The following is a 21,850-nucleotide window of genomic DNA, read 5'->3' as shown; positions in this document are numbered from 1 at the left end:
TCTCCAGAATAGCCATGTTTGACTATCTTTTAAGAAATTAATGATGCCCTCTTGCTCACTGAAATTCTGAGTGTGTTAGGTCTCTGGATAGTTCACTTTCTCTCAGACACAAACAGAGGAAAACAATAGATTTTCACCCTGTTTAATACTTCTCTTCTGCCATCTTGAGACAAAATTCAGTTATTACATCCCAGTCTAATTAATTTTTGTCTTTATTCGCAAATATTCTCATCTCCCTCTTGATTCTCTTGCTTCCATCTTCAGGCATCTCTCACATAGATAATGAACAGATTTTGTCCCTCAATGCTCAATTTGGTGCAAAGGCAACCATTATAGTTACAAACTGGGCATTGGACTGGGCAGCTTACTATTTCCCCAAGATTTTTTTTCAGGCTTTCAGTACTGCAGTACACTTTACATTCCACTACAGAGTCAACATAAATACACTTCTTCAATTTGCCAAGTTTCACATGTAAACTGTAAAAATGTTAAGCAGTGGTCTTGAAAGTAAGTTCCAGAAACTGCCATATTTTTTTCCAATTTGAAGGATTCTTTCAAGTATAATTATGTTAAATAATATATATTCTTTAAGTGCTCATTCATGAAGAGATCATTGCACACCTCTGTTGTAATTGCAAATAGAAAGTTATAACATTCACCTCATGGCTTTGAAATGTAATCAATTAAAAGTTAAACCTCTCCACTGAACTATACTAGACATTACTTAATTACATAATAAAACACTCAACTCCTTTCCCTCAAACAGAAGTATTAAACACAAGAAGCAACATGGGCAAAACATGAACAAATCTATATTTTATATAGATAATATCAAAATAACAAAATGTCCAAAATTTGGACTCTCCATCCACATTTTTAAATCAACAAAAATGGGCAGTGTACCACGAGGGGTTGCAGACTCCAGGGTACACTTCTGGCTGATGCAGGATACCAGGAATGGGGAGAACACTCCCTGGGAGATGACCCTACAGGAAGGTGACCACTGAAGGTGGATCGGTGAGGGACTCCGAAGCTGAAAGACCTATACAGGCTGCTAGAGACTGGCTCATGGGAATGAGATATCAGAACAGGGACTTGAGAGGGTGGTGAGATCAAGAAGGGCCTCAACCAATGAAAGCTTCATTTTTTTCCATCAGAGGTTTTGGATCTGGGGCTCAGGTTGTTAAGAGTCTGTGAGGCTGCAGGAATGCTGAAGGCAAATCCACGGACACTGCGTGTCTCTGAAGGGACTCCCTTTTGCTTCTTTCTTTTATTGGGGGTTCCAGGCAATGCTCATGTGACTCTTTGTATTAGACATGACAATAAAAGGAACCTTTGAAAATAATATGATAACTGCACAATAATTAATCCACTTACTGGCACACTTCCACTTGCAAATGAACACCCAGACCACAAATGCTTTTGTAACAAAAACAGTCCCAGCTGTGCCCTTAAGTGATTTGTGAAAGCCTTAAGATTTTTTTTTGCAGCTTACTAAATACAAACCCAATAATTATCCTGTAATTTCCTTTCTCCGCCAGAGCAGTTGAATCAACGCTTTGCTTGACCTCCTTTAATGTAATGTGGAATCAGAAGTTTGCAGATGACACTAAGATTAGAGGTGTTATAGACAGTGAGGAAGGCTTTCAAAGCTTGCAAAGGGATCTGGACCAACTGGGAGAATGGGCCAAAAAATGGCAGATGGAATTTAATGCACACAAGTGTGATGTGTTGCATTTTGAAAGGACAAACCAAGATAGGACATACATAGTTAATGTTAGGTTTCTGAGAAGTGCAGAGGAACAAAGGGATTTGGGAATACAGATACATAATTCCCTGAAAGTGGCATCACATATAGACAGGGCTGAAAAGAAAACTTTTGGCATCTTGACCTTCATTAACAAAGTATTGAGTTCAGGAGTTGGGATGTTATGGTGAGGTTGTATAAGAAATTGGTGAGTATTGTGTGCAGTTCTAGTCGCCAAACTATAAGAAGGATATCAGTAAAAAAGAATGAAGAGAGAATTTATTAGGATATTGCCAGGTCTTCAGGAATTGAGTTACAGGGAAAAATTAAACAGGTAGGTATTTTATTCTTTAGAGCGCAAAAGAATGAGGGGAGATTTGATAGAGGTTTACAAAATGATGATGGGAATGGACAGAGTAAATGCGAGTAGGCTCTTTCTACTTAGATTGGGAGAGAGATAAATACAAGAGGACATGGCTTTGGCTGAAAGGTCTATGGGGAACATTAGGGGGAACTTCTCCACTCAAAGAGTGATGGATTTTGGAACGAGCTGCAATCTGACGTGGTAAATACAGGCTCACTCTCAGGTTTTAAGGATAAATTGGATAGATACGTGGCTGGGTGGGGTCTGAAGGGTTATGGAATGGTTGCAGGTCAGTGGGACTAGAGGAATGATGTTTTAGCACAGACTAGGAGGCCCAAATGGCCTATCTTTTGTGCTGTAGATTTCTATAGTGTTAAAGTGGCAAAATGCACTTTTACTACAGCAAGCAGGGAAAAAAAAACAGGGAAATAAAACTTACTTGCGAAGATGTTCATGTTCTTTTAGGAACAGTTCTGTTCTTCTGTTGTTAACTCCTGATCCCCCTTTGTAAGATCTGATTCAAAAATATAAAGACTTTATTGAAACTTTTAATGTTAAATTACTTTGCCTCCACACAAATTAATGATAATTCAGCACACAGTAAATACCCTCAATCGTACTTTTCACTTTAAAGTGATCACTTTTCAACCTCTTTTTGAGAGAAAAAATAATCTATGAGAACGAAACGAAGTACAATTCGTATGTTCACTGGATTCCTGTTCTACATTATACTTGGGTGTTCAAAAGCACGTGTTTTTACTAGCAGCTCGGCCTCATCACAGGTAATCAGTTTTGTGAAATTTTTTTTCTTTTAGAGTAAGTGGATTTGTTGGTTTAATTATAATTATTCTGTATAATATCCCTTTTTTTTAAAAAAAAGGATCTTATTAAGATATATTACGATTTGTTGTAAAGGTAATTAATTGATTTGTATGTATAATTTATACTATAATGTATACTTTAACACATAATCATAATTAAGATTAAGGGTAGGAATTTAAAATATGGCACACTGTGCATTTACTTAACTTTATGTTATGTATACATTAACACTTTGCCTTGCTTTTTAATATTTTGTATGTGGATGGTTATGTGAACCTCAATAAAAATGTTTTAAAAGGAAGTTCACTGCACAAGTTCATCTTTAACTCAGCTTATTTAAAAGGAAAATAAATAGACCAACAAAACAAATGCAAATCAACAAAGATAATACACTAAAGTGTCATGTTTGCTCAATAATTTATTACTTCAACTGGTTTAAAACAAAAATTGTTGTTAAGCAGTGCACATTTCACATAGATTGCGATCACAATGTTGGTTTGGATCAAAGAAGCTTCTATTAATACTAAGGCTTGGCAGCATATATAATAAAACCTTTAGAAATTATTTCAAAAATAGCCATGCTGAAAGTTCAGATTTACTGTCAAAGTGCTTGCTTACTCAATATCTTTCCGAACTGATCCCAACAAGTCTTCTCGTTCTCGGATTGCAATAAAGTTTGCTTTGGTTTTATTAAATTCATGCGTATAATCCTGTAAAGAAAAAAAACTATGAAACCATTGTAGCCATATTTTCTTTTTCACCGTAACAACTAAAAGATAACAAACCATGTATCGAAAATGGAAAATCTACATGATGGCGCATGCCTCAGAAATTAAAACCACAGAAATTCGTCTGCTCCTCAACAGCTCTTTTTCAAATGCCAATAGCGTACTCTACAACTTTTGAAGGCAAATATGGCAAGCTACAAGTGCCAAATTATTCAGAACTTGATGTTCCCACAATTAAAAAGTTACTGTTGGCAATACCGGATTATGAAATTAGATCCTTTATATTGTCTTTCATCTGTTTGAAGCGGTGTCTATTATGCTAGATTCCCCTGAATGCATTAAGCCTCCTTTCCCCTTAGTTGATGAGTATTTGATAACAGCCCTATTTGTTTGAGGCTTGGAATTGAAAAATCCACATTATTTTGCATGCCCTGGAAATTAAAACACTCAAAATCCACCTGCAGAGCAGCTCTTTTTCCAAATACAAATGGATTAGTCAGCAGCTTTTGAAGGTAAATATGAGACTCTGAACCAAATCCTGTGGCTCAGAATCTCATACCTCTCTTGTAACGTGGCTATCCATTTAGGATGTCACACTTATGGGAAGCTCTTCCAGCTCTTAGCACTGTGTGCAAAACTTTTCCCTACATTTCCCCCATTCCTTTCTGTCCAGGGCCACAAGCAGACCTTCCTCTTTCCTTTCTGTCCAGGGCCACAAGCAGACCTTCCTCTTTCCTTTCTGTCCAGGGCCACAAGCAGACCTTCCTCCCTGTGAGGCAAAGGTTTACATGCACTTCTACTACATTCAGTGTGGCCTCCCACTAGTAAAGGGGTCTCCAAAGGGGTTGATAAATGGAGTGGGGGGGGGGTGCCAATTGAACTTTTGTGGTCAAAAGCAGGGGTGTGTCTACAGAAAATAGCACCTATGGTGAGGTTGGCCAACCTCTCGTGAGAGGTGGCCTTGGTGGCCGCCATGTTGTATTGGGCTTAGGCCTCTTAATAAGTCGAGTGTGAAGGAGTGACAAGAGCAAAAAAAGGAGGTATGGGTTCGAAGCCGCCACCACCTCCCCCTCACCCCGGGTCTGGCGCTGCCAAAACCCCTCCAACTCCCAGTCCGGTGCCACCAAACACCCCAAGGATTCCATGCCTTGGGGTCAGGGGTTGGTGAGGGGTCAAGGATTCCATGAAGGTGTCCATAGTCTAAAAAGTTTGGGGACTAATGTGACAGTCTGCATCACTGCGCACCTCCACTCTATTTGTGGGTCTTGTTGCTGAGGTCTTTGTATGTGTTGTATTTTACCATGACTCTACGATTATCCTTGCAAACATGAGAGTCCTTCTAACTCAAAGCCTTTAGTAAGTTTTTAAAAAATTCCTTTCTACAAATGTTAATAGAATTGCAGATAGTTTTCATTAAATTTAACTCTTCCTTAGAGATCAAAATCTGTGATATTTCAAGTTTGGCTGCCTTTCTATTAAATTGAATTCACATTACAAATAACCCACACTTTTACAAAATAAGGTACATTATTTTCAACTTTATCTATTGGATTGTCACTGAATTCTCACAACAGTTTCTAATTAAAATGCATGTTCATTTCCAAGGAAGTTGGTATTTGCAGTTTTCAATCACACTTTACTTTTCAATGAGTTTGACAAATGTAGATTCAACCCACAATGGAGTAATAACACAGGTTGCAATTTATCTTCATTTATATATGGTGCTCTGATCTTTCAATATTATAACTGCACTCTGTCAATTGGCTAATATTGAATGGAAATTGATGGTTTCTTCAATCACAAACTTTTACTTTCCGGAGGCAATATTTCAGATGCCAATATTAAAGTTGCTGTGTGTCCAATTTTATTCAAAATGTTCTAATTAATAAAAAAAATAACTAGGAGGAAGCCTAGGATTATTAAATAAACTTTCATACAGAACAAGAATTATAAGCTTTATAACTTTAATATTTATTGTGTGTAGTTCTGGTTGCAAAACACCAAATTTCATGACTTGTTCATGACAATAAATTCAGATTCTGATTTATAGTTTAGGGATTACGTGGAGGCTCTGAAGAGAGTGACTGGAGTATATTAGCGATGCAGAGAGGTTGGGCAAACTGAGGAGTAACTTGACAGTGGCGTATAAAATTGAGGTACGGATGGTCGTTTTGGAAAGGTCAAATAGGTTTAAGGTGAAAGGCACAAAAAATGCTGGAGGAACTCAGCAGGTCTGAGCCCTTCTGCCCAAAACTTTAATTATATATCTTTGCTTCCTAAGGGTGCTGTGAGTCCTGCCAAGTTCCTCCAGCATTTTAGTGTTTTTACTACAATCACAGAGACGGCAGACATTTGTGGTTCTCTCCTTAAGGTGAGAGGCAGAATATTTAAAGAAGATGTTCGGTCAATGATTACATTTGTGTTAAATGGTGGTTTTAACCTCTCCTCTGAGATATTGATCATCAGTCACTGAGAAACAATTACTTGGGTAAGGTGGTGTGTGGTGGTGGTAGAGGTGGAGAGGGGTGGGGGGAAGGAATATATTCTTCTACCTACCTCAAAAACATTGTTTTATGGGACAGAAAGAAACAAGTGCAATATTATAAAAATCTGGTAATGAAATATTTGTTCAATAACATCACCAGATTGAAGACCCTTACCTGTAAGATATCTCTGTGCCGTTGTAGTGTGTGCATGAGTGCTGCATTTAATGATGTAACACCAGGTGTTGAAGTGTATTCTGCCATTTTGTCATTTACTCCCGTGAGCTAGAGACAAAATATAAATAATACATTGAAAAGTGCACAGAAAAAAAAAGCGAACACTTAAAATATCAGCACAAGGTTACAGAATTCCTTATCAATACATATTTCTCCATTTTTAATTTTGCCTTCAACTTTTTTTTTAAACTTTATTTAAAATTTTATGACATGAATAAAATAAAAATTATATTTAAAGAAATAATAAAAATTAAGATAATAAAAATTAGGATACTACATCATTAAACTACACAAATTACCCCCCCCCCAATAATTATAACACAACATTAATTGTCTAATTTAAAATTAGTCCAACCCTCCCCCCCAAAATAAAGAGTGAAGAATTAATTAACAATGTTGTAAATAAAATAGAAAAAACCCCACTTACAAAAAAAAGGATAAAACTTAACAACAAAAAAAATTACTAACAAAAAAATATCAATACTAAAATAATACCCTTAAACATATATTTAAATCAAACATAATACATGTATTTAACAAATGAAATCCACTTTAAAACTAAGTTCAAATATTAAAATCATATATCAACCACATATCTGTTATACAAAAAAATCATAATTAATAATACATAAATACAGAATTTCCATTAATACCAAGTTTCCTTTATAATTCATTGAGAACAAAAACATCCTTTAGAAAAACAATCAGATAAACTTTTTATTCCCTTGCCCTCCCCTTATATAAAAAAAAGAAAAAAAGAAAAAAAAGTTCAAACTCATAAAACTCTCCATATTCTTCATTTATAACATCTTCAAAATTCTCTATCGAAATTAACTTAATTTTATTAAACTCTTCTCCCTCAATGTATTTGTACTTGATTTTCTTCTTTTTCTTCTTATCACCTTTCCCCTCATCTTCCTCTTCATCTAATTCAACATCCTCAATTTTTGACTTATCTTCTGTGACATCATCCTCTTAAAGAGAGAAAAAAGAGAAAAAAACCCCCCCAAAAAAGAGAAAAAAAAGGAGAGAAAAAAACCTCCTAATTCCCTCTCAATTACAATCAGAAAACAAAGAGTTTAAAAAAAAATTATTTAAAAATAATAATAATAAAAAAAAACCTTCACTTCTTAACCCAAAAATTAAAAAGAAAAAAAAAACAGGTTGGAGGTCACGACTACCTCCTCCTGTTTAAACCGCCCAAAGCGGTAACTCCCCCAAAATATTGGGTGTGAGATAACTCACAGGTAGCTGATAACTTCTGGAAACTAGTGCCCACCCAGTTCCCTGTCCCAACTCCCATTTCATTAAACTATCATCATTATTTAAACTATTTAAACTCTTCTCAAAAAAAAAGATACAAGATTTATTTTTTTAAATCAACGTTACCACTTCGGTCACCATTGCTTCCATTTCGTTTAAAAATCTGGATCCCACCTTACATCTCTACTCTCTTTGGAGACCTTAAAGGACTACATCGTTCCTGAAACTGCATGGTTGGTAGAGACTGAGCAAAGTCCATAACTTCTTTAGGATTGTCAAAGAACTTTGGCTGATTTCCATCCTGAAAAATCTTCAGTACCACAGAATACCTGAATGTTACCTTATGCCTTTTTTTCCACAACCGTTCTTTCACAGAATTAAATTCGCGTCGTTGAAACATAATTTCTTGACTCAAATCTTGATAGAAGAAAACAGGATTATTCTGAACCATCAAAGGAGATCTATTTTGCTGGGCATTTCTAATAGCCGTACGTAAAATTGTCTCTCTGTCACAATAGTTTAAACAACGGATCAAAACAGATCTTGGATTCTGTCCTGAAAAAGATTTTCTTCTTAAAACTCTATAAGCACGTTCCAGTATTAAACCTTCAGGGAATTTATCCTGTCCTAACACTCGTGGAATCCATTCAGTAAAAATTTTTCTTGGATCTGGTCCTTCTATGCCTTCTGGAAAACCAACAATTTTCACGTTGTTCCGTCTAGATTGATTCTCCAAATAATCAACCTTTTTTGCTAAATTTTTATTTTGGATCTGCAATGTTTCAATTATTCTATTTTCATCTTGCAGTTGATCCTGTACATCGACTAAACCTTGATCACACATTTCAAATCTTTCAATGGTTTCAAGCTTAAAAGCTCCATTAATGGCTTCCGCCATCGCATTAATCTTGGAAATAAACGGGTTCACAAAATTAGCTAAGTGACTCAATACAGAATATATCTTATCTTCAAGATCCTTAACAAACATTTCAACAGAAGTAGATTTAGGCATAATAGGGTCTTGCTGTTCCTTAGAGACCACGGGATCTTCTGTCCCTTCCCTTAATTTAGTATCTTTTCTAGCAGTTTGACTTTGTATAAAAATCCCTCTCAAAGTCCCCGCAGCAATGCCAGGAGACTGAAGATCAGGGTTATCTTTAAGCCAAATCTCTTTAATCATCTTCACTGAATCGATGTCTGGAAAAACCGTTGTAATTGAAGATGCATTTTGCAGCGCCACCACTGTAGCAGTCGAATGACAGCTCTTTAACTCTCCAGCTGGTGGCGCCCCAGCTGATTCAACTGTCAAAGTCTCAGTAACAGCACTCACAGTGGCCGTTGTGTGAAATACTGGCACCCGGCCAGCTCTTTGTTCTGAAAGCTGCTGAGTGCGACCTTCAAAGAGCCTTACCGGTATAAAATGGAGTTTCAATGCCGAATTCTGTACATCTTCTTCTGGATCCATTCTACGCTGAGTCCTGGCTTCTTGTAAACAAGTAGGCTCAGACAATTTCGGAAAATGTAGTTTTTTAACAGTCTGTTGATGTCTTCTTTTACCTTATTTTTTGCATATAAACCATTAGGCACTAATCCAGCACCTCTTATTATTTATAAACTTTTAAAAGAACTTTAACGGGCACTAAAGACAAAACAATAAATCAGAGTCAGGAGAGGTCTGGAAGGCACGTCTGTTCCCTACGCCATCTTGCCACTCCCCTGCCTTCCACTTTTAAAAAAAAAGTTTTTAATATAGTGCACAACTCCTGCTGCTAAGAATACGGACAAGTATTACTCATCCAATTTTCCCATTCATGCTGATTGCATCGTTATGCTATTCTGCTATTTCACTATTCAAAATTAAATGCAAATTTGAATGGTCAGTGTGGCGATTTTGAAAGCACAACCAATTGAACCTTCAAAAAAAAAGCACTATCTGAAAGTGTCAGTTTGACAGTTTTATCTGTGTCAAGAGTTTGTCCAACTCCCAGTACATAAAATTTGGAAGAAATCTCAAAACATTGAAAATGCAGTTTCAAAAGGGCACGTAAAATTTGGAAGAAATCTCAAAACATTGAAAACGCAGTTTCAAAAGGCAGTGAAGAGAGAGAGAAATTATGTTCATAAGCCCATGACAGAATACAGAGCAGGGTTCAGGTAATAAAAATATCACATGCTCACTGATTCATTTATTGCATGCAGGAAATTCCATTAACAAAACAATATGTGTGTCCAAGATTTCATTATTTGTGGATTTTGGGGAGGTACTGTGATTCTGTATAAATGCAAGTTCTTTTAATTAACTTTTTCTTTAAAAATGTCTTATTTTCATACATGAAATATAATTATAAAATATATTCTCAGTGCCAACAACAATTTTGAAGGGCACTCAGATGAAGCTGCATGGTGTAATTAAGGACTATTGTACATAGAGGAATAAAGAGGGAATAATGGGAGCACAGGAAAAGAATGGCAGTGCTGCACTGTTGTGGACGCAGGAGAGCAAGGAAGGAGACACAACACTGCTCTGCAGGGTCCTACTACTGCCTATTGACGGTTCCAGAAAAGCTTTAAACAGCCAGTTAAATGAGCCAAAAACCTGCAACCATGGAGGTCTGTGCCCAAGATGGCAGTGCCTGTGCTGGGCAGTGTGCAATAATGTGTTGTAGATTCCAGGGGATTAGTGGACCAGCACAAGTTGAAGTACCTCACCTATATTACATTTTTATGTATTATTATGTGATAATAAAAGAAACCTTTGAAATTTTGAACTTTAGAAACAATGCAATCTGCAAAGCAAAGCATTTTCGGAAATTTTTAAATGCGTCTGAGTCTGTATGTTACTCAAAGAATTATCACTTTACTGGAATGATTTTACCTTTCTTTTTAAAATATTAAACAATAATATCGTTATAGTCACCAGTTTACACAAGTAGATTCAATCGCTGATAATTCAAAATCTGGTACTTATTTCTCCAGCCGCAAGTGCATAAATCATAATATGAGCCAAATTTCATTTTGATAAAATCAGTTCCTGTTATTTAGTGCAGTGGAATCCCGAGGCACGATTATTGGGAAAATTATCTGATCATCTTCAGTTAGATCTGGGATGGTGGCCTCAGATGCAGACAACAATTAACAACATTTGGCTCTCTAGAATGCTAAGATATTACCGAGGCTTTGGAGAAAGAGAACTGCACCACCTACAATGCAGTTAAGTTGCTTCAATCATCTTAATTGCTCATAATCACCTCTAGAATCATATGAGAACTATGTAGTGACACAGCATGAATTTCTAAGAACAAAACTTTGTCGATACCTTTCTGAACCTGAAACATGACCGCAGATTGACAAAACAAAGTGTCACATGCTGTGTGTTGATGCTACACATTGGCAGGCAGCCTGCAGACATGTGGAGCAGCAGGTGAATGAAGCATTTTGAACACTGTGTAAAAATTTCCGTTTCTGCAGCATCTGCTTATGAGATTCTTTATGAAGAATGTCAGAGAAAAATCCAAACAGTAAACGAGAATGAGAATGAAGTTAAAAGGTATTGGTTCAAGGTTCCAAAGATGCTCCAAAATAAAATTGGAGTGATGTTTGACTTTGAAGGTGCAGAAACTGCACCTCATTTCCATGCTATTTTCACATGTGGTGTCAATTGCATATTGTTGTCCTGAACATTAACATGACCCGTTTCTTGAATTAATTCTAATTTAGTGGTTTTGAGCAGACTTCTACAGATGTGTTGTAGATAATGTGATGACCGACTGCATCACAGCCTGGCGTGGGTCACCAATACCTTTGAGTGAAAAAAATCCTGCAAAAGGTAGTGGACTCAGCCTTGTACATCGCAGGCCAAACTTTCCACACTATTGAGAATATCTACTTGGAACATTGCCATCAGAGTGCAGCAGCAATGATCAGGTTCCATATCACCCAGAAAAGGCTCTGTACTCATTGCTGCCATCAGGAGGGATGCACAGGTACCACAAGACAAGTACCTCAAGGTTCAGGAATAGTTGCTACCCCTCAACCATCAGACTCCTGAACAACACTCATTCAGAGACTCACTTAAGGATATTTATACTTCTGTATTTGCACAATTTGTTCACAATTCTTTCTTGGAGTACAGTTTAGTTACCAGTAATTAGAAATTCTGCCTGGCCTACAGGAAAGAATCTCCGAGTACGTGATGTCATATATGTACTCTGACAATAAATTAGAACTTTGAATTCAGAGGGAAACAAAGGTTTCTGAAAACAGGGAGAGGCAAACCAAGGTTGCAAAATTTAGGCACTGTTCAGAGCTCAGGGTAATTGACAATGGCAGAATGGCAAAACATCATCATGGCAAGCAGTATTCGAGCAATAAATGACTGTAAGACTTACCTTGGCTAACAGTTGCTCAATTTCTACAGCCATTGTTTCAAACATTCTATCTTGGCTCGATCCATTAAGAAGCGGGGTTGTATCTGAGCTACAAAATTGGAAAGAAAAGGGCAATTAACCAGCAGAACAATATAAAGCAAAAACGTGACCATGCAATAATCGATTTGCACTGCAATTAAATCATTTCATTAATTTACCTCAATATACGAATAACCAAAATAACATTGTTAACAGCAATCTTGAGGCAAAACATCCTTCATTAATTTTGAAGTGTTTTGCATGAAATGTGTATTTTAAGAAGTTGAAATGAAATATTCAACCGTAGGTAAATATTATTCAATGTTTCAAAGCGCACCATTTCTCTGGTTTTGGAAAATCTTTCATCTAACTTTACATCTATTGAAGTAAAAAAAGTCAAGTCTATTCAGAAAAGAAATGCAAGCAGTTAAGAATTTTGTGGGCCCAACTGTGGCCGATTGGGTACCAACCAAGAAATTATCAACTTCTTTCAACTTTCATTGCTACCTTCAAAAACAAGAAGGGACAACTTCCAAAAAAGTCAGATAATTTGCAAGTTATGCTTGAAACCGACAAGTTCCATTAACAACTTACATCACAATGATATTTTAATCAAAAGAACATTAAATACCAGCAAGGGAGCAGATGGTTCAGAAATACTGTAAATTAAAACTACCAATTGAAATTAAACTGGGGTACTTTTTGTTGTAAATCTTAAACTAAAAGTCCAATATTCAAAGGATTTTTTTTAATGCCTGATGGAACTGTAACAATTGAAGTCATCTGTAATGCAAGAACACGAAAAAAGTCAATGAAGGTGGACTATTAAAATATTGGAAAATAAATATCAGTAGTAAAAAAGACACTTTTCTGATTGTTTTTTTTTAAAGTAATTTCCAGCAGTCAATTGAAATGCCTCAAACTTGAAAAATTATATTTTATTCTTCAGCATGGCAAGACAAAAACTTGAACAGTTGAATAATTCCAGAAAAGTCAATAATCTGAAACAAAGCGACATGGCCTGTAACCGCTCTGTAAATGGTTATGGTTATTTGAAAGTTCAGGAAAAGACAGTAAAATTAAAAAGACTGCTGTGTATTACCTATACCTGTCGCGATGTCCATCTCTTGAAGTGGTACCACTGTAACTGGTGCAGAGCTTGCTGAATGATACCAATTTCAAATCAAGTTCATTCTCCAGTTGTCGTGCCTGCTTCCTCAGGTCTGCACATGGAAACAGACAAAAAAATTATACATCTTCTAAATATTACAAAAATGAAAATGGCAAGTAATAAGATTAATTCTATTGAATAATTCCATGGGCCTCAAAAATTACTCTCAGTGATGATAACGCAACTAGTCAAACAGCAATGAGGGAAACCAATTTTCTAATCCTTAGACGTTTACTCATGCATAATATACAGGCATGAAGATTTTATTTGTCGTCATACCTACACCACACCACCCAGCGCACATTCTGTTCTCGCAGCTGCCATCAGGAAAGAGGTCGAGGTGCCCCAAGACTCGCACCACCAGGTTCAGGAACAGCTGCTCCCCCTCCACCATCAGACTCCTCGACAACAAACTCAATCAGGGACTCGTTTAAGGACTCTTGCTTGTGCACTTTATTGATTGATTTTGTTCTCTCTGTATTTCAGTTTGTTTACATATGTTATCTGTTTACACATTTATGCTGTGTACATTTTATTTTTTGAATGACCAATTAGAGGTAATTCTGCCTCGCCTGCAGGAAAAGGGAATCTCAGGGTTGTATCTGATGTCATGTATGTACTCTGTCAATAAATCTGAAATCTGAATTTAAGCTGTCCCTCCAGATTGCCTCCAAAATTCCTCACTTAACTGGTTTTGAAGGATTTCATGGACTTGCTTTCAATATTCCAATCAGCAATCCAAAACTAATATTTATCAAACTTTTGCCCATAATATTTCACAACTAACTTTTACAAATGAACATCACTATGTTCATGTTCAACATTAAGAATCCATCTACCAGCTCTTAGTTGGCAGCCTTCAATATCATGGAGAATCGAGTGCGCTTTCAGGTGCTCCTCAAATTTTGTGAGAGTACCTGCATCCCCACCCACTCAGACAGTGCTTTCCAAATACAACCATCCTCTGGGTGAAAAGAAAATCCTCAGACTTCCTCCAACTTCTTACCAGAAACATGCACCATCTAATTTTAGACACCCTATGCTAGTTTCTGATCATCTCAGTCGAGTTCAGACAATCCTCAGTGCGTAACATGTGCAAGTCTATAGGATCTGACTTTCAATGGCCATCATGAAACAGGAACACGACAGCATCAATGCTCTCCAAATCCAGAAATCTTTTATTCCAGGCCTTCTTCTATAAGCTAGATCTATATTCATGACATGATGGCAGACAGTTTAGTTCTTCGGTACAAAACATTCAAGATACAGCAGAAAGTTATTAAAATAAGATAGTGTTTGGAATTTGAATTTTCGATCATATTTTTAAAAATTTTCTAATACTTATCAATCCAATGATCAAGGAAGCCGGCACAAATCATCACATATGGACCTGCGTTACATGATTCACCAGCTGAAATCTTTTTTTCTCTCAGATACTGAAAAACAATATCTGCTGCTTCTTCTCATTTTAATTGTCTTGTGCTTCATCACCACTTTGACCGTTAGAGATCTATTAAGTAATTTACTTGCCACCCAGCAACCTAGAAGCACTATCTGTTTTAATTTGTAAGGTATCTGTACCACATTTGGATCAAAAAATGCATCTGGTAAAATGTGGTAACCTTGAGGAGAAAAGGACATTTTACAATTTTAAAAAGTTAATTGAGTCTAGTGAAAACTGCACATCAAATTGTGATATAATTGACAGGTTTCAAAGATTACAGTAAAATATGACAGATTCAAAAGTAATCTACAGGATGATAAATGGAAAGAAAATTGCAACACACCACTTCTGCCCTGCAGAGATGACAAGTAGAAAAGGTGCGTGTTTAACAGATTGGAAACCGAGAAAAACTGAAGAATTATTCCTTTTGTGGGGAGACAGTTAATTTATTTTTATGGACATCTTGGCAAATCATTAAAAAATGTTCTCTTTCATTTTGACCTTAATTAGTAGGAGGATTGTCGGTGGCACCTTCAGTGGCTTAGGATCCGAATCTTCAAAGTACAAATCCATTGGCAGCTGATATAGATGATCAAGATAAAGACTGAGCGGGGAAGTCATGTGATGGAGTAGTGACCGGTCGGGAAAACCAGCCCTCTCCAGAAAAATAGAAAAAAAATCAGGAAAAAGCAAAGCAGGAAAGAAGTAAAGCACAAGAAATAGAAGATAAAGATACAGAGAAGAGAAAGAAGATAGCTTCCAAGAAGGAGAAAGTAAGAACAGCTGGAAAAAATAAGTTAAAAAGTCACCGGAGAAGAAGGAAGAAGGCCTTACTTGCAGGAAGGAACGGGACGCTGTGGTGACGAGGTGCGCCCGACCCTCGAGGTCAGTACCTGCCCTACAGAGTCGAGACCCACCAGCTGGTGGCTCTCGGAGCCAAACCAAAGTGTGCAACGGCGTATGCGCGAGGAATCGCGCATGCGCAATCAGAGGAGGAGGACACCTGCGGAAGGGGGGCTCAGCAGAGGAGTGGGCTGTCACAGAGTGAACAGCTGAGGGACGTCTGACACCAGGGCTCTCAGCTGGAAGGTAAGGAAGACAGCAGAAGAGAGTGCGACGAAACAGACGTGAAAGAGAGACAGAGGGAAGATCGACAAGAAGACCAGCGTCAAGAAGCACAACAGACGAGCAGCCCAAGAGGGGAGGAACAGCAACAAGAGGCCCGACAAAGAGATACAAGCAGCTCATCAGGAAAAACAGAAGAGACACAGACACAAAGAAGAGAAGAAGACACAAACACAGATACAGACGTAGAAGAGGAAGAAGAAGACCAAGATCTTCACAGAGAAATAGAAGGTAAAACTGATGGATAAAGAGAAATAAAAGGTAAAATTGATGAACAGAATAGAGATAGTCTTTTTTGAAGAACAAATGAGATCACTAAAAGAATGGTTGTTATTAGAATTTAATGCAATTAAAAGAAAAATGAAAAGAACAGAAGATAAAATGCAAAGGTTAGAACTGGTCATGACAGAAATAGGGAAAGGGGGAAACGGCTGTAGAAATGGAAGTAAATGACTTAAGAGGAAAATTGGAAGAAGGTGACAAAAAAATTAGAGACACAAGAGTTGTTATCTCAGAAAATTGATATGTTGGCGAAACAACATAAAAATAGTGGGGCTGAAGGAGGGTGAAGAAGGCACAGACATGAAGAAATTTATAAAAGGATGGATCCCGAAGGTCCTGGGGATGACAGAAATGCAGGAAGAATTCTACAATTCTCCCTGCCCGGCAAAGGGTATGGGGCAACTCAGAGAGGGGGCAGAACTTTGGGGTTAGGGTATTAGTGGATGTGGGAACTGCGGGGGTACTTTATGTCTTAAATGTATTGTCATGTAATCAGAGAAAACAAAGAGATGAAAATGGGGAAAAGGGGGATGGAGGTGGCAAAGAAGTGGAAAAGAGATGTAATCAAGAACGTTTTGGGAAGAATTAAATCAGATACTAAATGAAATTACAAAAAAAAATAGCAAAAAAGCCAGAGATATTTCTTTTAAGTAACATAAGAAGTAGAGAATTAGGCCTCAAATTGGATAAAGTGCAAAAAAAATTCATTATGATAGCCTTAGCGATAGCAAAAAAATGTATAATGTCAACTTGGAAAATGGAAAAGAGCCTGAGAATACAGCAATAGTCCATGGAAATGAATAAATGTATTCCATTGGAAAAAATAACATATAATTTTTAAAATAAAGTCACAATGTTTGAACAAATTTGGGAACCATACATGGAACATATCAGAGAGAGCTTGCCTACGACCTCCATCCCCTAAAATGAGAATGAAAATGATAAGAAGATAAAACGACTAGATTCAGTGTGTAATAAATAGATGATGCATTTTTCTTGTTTGTTTTCCTTTGTGTGAAAATATTGTTTAATGGTTTTATTGTATTGTATATGTTGAATATTTATGGATATTGGAGGGGGGTGGGTAGAGGGGAGGGAGGGGGAAAAAAGGGGAGAAAAGACCATTGTGTAAATTTAATGAGATACGTTTGTACATATTTTGGTTGATAAGGTTCAGTTTATAAAAATTTAAAAAATTATTTAAAAAAAATAAAGACTGAGCCATGATGGATGCGAGGTAGGGAAAAATTAGATAGTTGTGGAGTAGGATTACATTGGTCTACACAACATCCTGGGCTGAAGGATTGTACTGCGCTGAAATGTCCTGCCTTCCCCCCCCCCCCCACCTTAAATAGAAATCATTCTGATAGATAATTCAAAAATCAAAGGTATTTCAGAAGGTCATGGCTATCTGAATTCTATTTCACTTCAATTTCCCCACTTTCAATATTAAATGTTTTTTTCTACGGATGCTTTCATGGTCAATTCCTTTGATTGAACTGGGGTCAGCAAACTTGTCAGAAGGGTCTCAACTGATGTGTCCTCTGGGTGATCAACTCAGCACAACAAGACTGATCAAGAATCATGAAGTCCATAACTGTACTTTTGGCTTTGGACAATGACAGTTGTATTATGTTTTACAACTTCAGTTGAGGATGACTCAAAGGGCAGCAACAATAATGTTATTATTCCATTGTCTTTTTGATAATTTTGATACAAAACCCAGGTTTCACTACCATAAAGGTTGCTTGGTAGGCATTTCATATTGATCTTGGAGTCAAGAGTTTATTATTGTTAAAATTAGGGAAAGATTTGCATTAAATGGCACAAACCAGATAATTCAATAATCCATCTTCAAAAGGACACAAGAGATGAAGTGATCAACAATAGAGATCAATTCAGCCGACTGGTCTGCAAATATATTAAGACTTATTACACAGGTGTAAACCCAGTGCATAAATAACTAGCAAACTGGTGAATCAGATGGATGTAGGTAACTAAAAAAAATCAGCTAACTTATCTTTGGCTACTAGTGTTTAGTTTACATGGAAAGTATATAAACCATAAAAATTTGCAGTTGAAACAATAATGTGTCCATGATTTTGAATTTGAACTTCTATACCCTTTCCACTGTAGCAAATTGCATGTATTCTTTCCCACTTGGTGTTTACATATTCAATGCAAGATAACACTACACTTAGTTGAAAAAATCTTGCATAGTGCAATGTACCGAGTTTTAAATTGTTGTTGAGGGTAATCAAAGGAAGTTGAAGTACACCTGCTGACTTCTTTTTGGCAAAAATGCTTTCAACATAATGAGTCATTTACAACTGGGAGGTCAACTGCAAGAGCGAAGTACTCGGTTAATGGCAGGACATTTAACAACATTGAGATGTAGAGGAATCTGGGGGTCCAGGTCCTTAATTCTCTGAAAGTGGGTGGTAAAGAAAGCTTAGGGCATGCTTGCCTTCATTGGTGTGGACACGGAGTATAAGAGTAAGGAAGGAGCATTGCAGCAACATAAACTTTGGTTCGACAGCACATGGGAGTATTGTGTGCATTTCTGGTTGCTCCATTTCAGGAAGGATGTAGAGGCTTTGGAAAGTGTACTGAAGAAATTTACCGTGGATTGGAGGGCATGAGCAGCATGCGTGAGGGAGTATTGTGTGCATTTCTGGTTGCTCCATTTCAGGAAGGATGTAGAGGCTTTGGAAAGTGTACTGAAGAAATTTACCGTGGATTGGAGGGTATGAGCAACATGCGTGAGAGATGTGAATCATGTGAAAAGATTTTGTTTAACTTGGCATTGTGTTCAGTGCAGACATCATGGGCCTGTTCCTGTGTTTCACGGATCCCAAGGGCAGGAGTAGTAAACACCAGAGGGTCACCAAAGTGTAGGAAGGAATGTTTAGGGGAGACATTAGGGGGATAGGTTTTTTTTAAAAAAAGGATTGTGGGTGCTTGAAATGTGCAAGTGGGTGATGGTGTGCTGGAACAAATAGGGGCATTTAAGAGACTCTTAAAAGGCACATGGATGAAAGAAAAATAGAGATTTAAGGAGGGTTTAAGTTTTATTTAGGTATGTATAGGTCAGCACAACATTGCGGACCAAAGGGCCTATACTGTATTGCAATGTTCTATATTCTTGTTCTGGACCAAGAGCAAAAGATGACCAATCTGTTGTCTTGAAGCAGCTGCAATCTTGCCATGAAATTATTCCCTCTCATCCCAGGTTATGGGAGACGTCACATCAAATACAAAACTATTGGGCCCAACCAACATTTTAACATTTATCCTACACATTTGCAATTCCACTTCCCATCAACTCCTTTTCCTTCATTTGGATTTGGCCTGACAGATGAATTGGGCACCAGCAGCTACAACTCACCTGGACCTGCAAAAAAGAGATGAAAATAGGCATCTGCAAAGGTTTAATAAGGCCTTCGTTGTAAGTATGCCACAGGCAACAGCCTTTGACAGAGCCAAAGTTGTGGATGGAATTGGTATGTATCCAAAAAAACTAACATATTCTTGTAGTGTGGTGTAAAAACAACTTTCCCAAGTATATGGAATGATGTCAGATTGTATAGTGCATTCTTGCCACTTAGCCAGATTCAAGCTCGATGTCAGAATTTACGCAGATAAATCTAGGCTTTTGTCATTTAATCAGAAGAACTGCCTTATCAGATGAGGTTAAACTCATTAAATCAAACGCCAGTCCTCCCTTTCAGCCGAGCTCAAAAATTCCATGTTACAATTTCTAAAGAGTACAGGGGAGCTCTTGCCTGCAACCAAAACCGATCCCTCCACTAATTTAAGACACAAAGATGACCAGATCGTTAACAGATTGCTACTTTTGTAATCTTATTTGATATAAATTAACTATCATTTTTAAAATCTTGCAACATCTCCTCAGATAATCTGAAATTGTTAATGTATAACTGAAAGTATCTTTAACCAACAGCTGCAACCTCTTGTGTGTCTCTTTTTCTTTATTTAACCTTTAGTGACAACATTGCACTGATCTTTTAAAACCAGCAATGTGAATGGATGAACTACTGAAGGTTTAAATCAGAGGTTGGCAAAGTGGTCTACGTTGACACCTGGGAGGGTTGATGGGACTATCCAAGGGGTCGATAAATGTCTGTAGAAATTTATCATTGATAATATTTATTTATTTTACTTGCTGGGGGGGTCAACAAGAGAGCAAAGATTCCGTAAAGAGATCAATGATATAAAAAGTTAGCTGACCCCTGGCGTAAATTCAAAGTAGACACAAAACAAATTTCAGAAAATTGCACATTAAAATAGGAGATGGAATCAGATAAATATTATGCTTAACATACGTTCTAATCTCAAATATGGTTAAAGTTAACTGCATGCCTTGTACTCTGTGGATTTTTGATTTCCACTGGCAGGTGCAACCCGAGGGGGTGGGGGGGGTCCATTCCCCAGCTATTACCTGCATTGACTTGCAACAGCTGCAGCGCACCTCCAGTCCCAAATGACGGAGGATGCTGGAGACAGTGAGCGGGATGGTAGAATGGAGGACCGCGAGGGGGGGGGGGGTGGGAGCCGGAGACCGCGAGGGGGGGTGGGAGCCGGAGACCGCGAGGGGGGGGGGTGGGAGCCGGAGACCGCGAGGGGGGGGTGGGAGCCGGAGACCGCGAGGGGGGGGTGGGAGCCGGAGACCGCGAGGGGGGGGTGGGAGCCGGAGACCGCGAGGGGGGGGTGGGAGCCGGAGACCGCGAGGGGGGGTGGGAGCCGGAGACCGCGGGGGGGGGTGGGAGCCGGAGACCGCGAGGGGGGTGGGAGGACAGAGGGTGATGGAGACAGTAGGTGGGGTGGGTGATGGAGACAGTGAGTGGGATGGGGTGGGAGGACAGGGGGTGATGGAGACAGTGGTTGGGGCTGGAGACGGGGGGGGGCTGGAGACAGGGGGGGCTGGAGACAGGGGGGGCTGGAGACAGGGGGGGCTGGAGACAGGGGGGGCTGGAGACAGGGAGGGCTGGAGACAGGGGTTGAGGTGGGAGGGCGGAAGGAGCTGCAAAACGTGACCGTGGAAGGTGCAACGTCTCCCCCAACCCCCGGCAAAGCGAACCGGAACGGCCCTCCGGCCAAGGCCGGCGACGTGTCCGCCTTTCCCGGCTGCCCCGCAGGGCCGAGAAGGGGGTCACTGACTGGAAGAAGGCCGTGCGCTCTGAAGAGCGGCCTGGAGCCCGAGCCCGGTCTCGGCTCCCGTCATCGGTGCCTCCTTTCCCCCCTCCCTCGGTCCCTCAACTCACCCTCCCAGTAATTGCTGCTCCCCGTCGCCATCTTTGCTTCCAACGTCACCCGCCTGGACCCTTATTATCTGATGCACAAACAGGGGGGGGAATCGTTCAACAGCGAAAGAGAACCAGAATTATTCCGCACTAATAAAATTAGATTAACAAATATACTAAATAATAGTTATGTCAGTTCATACATAGTCCTCATACACGATCTGTGATTTGATAATATTTATCTAAAAAGCTGCAGTCTTTGCTCCCCCCCTTCAAGAGAATGGCAGAGTCCAGGATTTTAAAGGGACCGTTCGGCAACCAGCGTTTGCGCCTGCGCGTCGTGCAATGGGTTTCTGAACTGGGACGTGGAGAGGGAGGGACATTCAACGTCTCAATCAAATCGGAAGCAATTCTACCCTTTTGCCGTTTACTGTAAAACATTTTGCAAACTGACTGGCTATCTGGCCGAGACGTTAAATTCACTGAATCACTTGCATAGCTTTTTGCTCCTTCT

At 38.6% G+C, this 21,850-nt stretch overlaps 1 protein-coding gene across 4 annotated transcripts in view; it reads right to left on the bottom strand.

The window, feature by feature from the left end:
- gosr1 (golgi SNAP receptor complex member 1) overlaps positions 1–21,406 on the bottom strand; it is a 69,110-nt gene extending 47,704 nt beyond the window's left edge. For all 4 annotated transcript variants that reach the window (XM_069910311.1, XM_069910312.1, XM_069910310.1 and 1 more), the window contains exons 1-6: positions 21,358–21,406; positions 13,153–13,273; positions 12,033–12,120; positions 6,322–6,429; positions 3,552–3,643; positions 2,551–2,625 (exon numbers count right to left, since the gene is read on the bottom strand). In XM_069910311.1, coding sequence (XP_069766412.1) covers positions 2,551–2,625; positions 3,552–3,643; positions 6,322–6,429; positions 12,033–12,120; positions 13,153–13,273; positions 21,358–21,388 — 515 coding nt within the window. In that variant the 5' untranslated portion in view covers positions 21,389–21,406. The remainder of the gene's footprint in view (positions 1–2,550; positions 2,626–3,551; positions 3,644–6,321; positions 6,430–12,032; positions 12,121–13,152; positions 13,274–21,357) is intronic.
- Between the last annotated feature and the right edge of the window lie 444 nt (positions 21,407–21,850).

Source organism: Narcine bancroftii, chromosome 14 (assembly GCF_036971445.1).
Source record: "Narcine bancroftii isolate sNarBan1 chromosome 14, sNarBan1.hap1, whole genome shotgun sequence".
In the NCBI taxonomy this organism is placed as follows: Eukaryota; Metazoa; Chordata; class Chondrichthyes; order Torpediniformes; family Narcinidae; genus Narcine; species Narcine bancroftii.
Note: the sequence above shows the minus strand (reverse complement) of the source record. Positions and strands in the feature narration are given on the sequence as shown.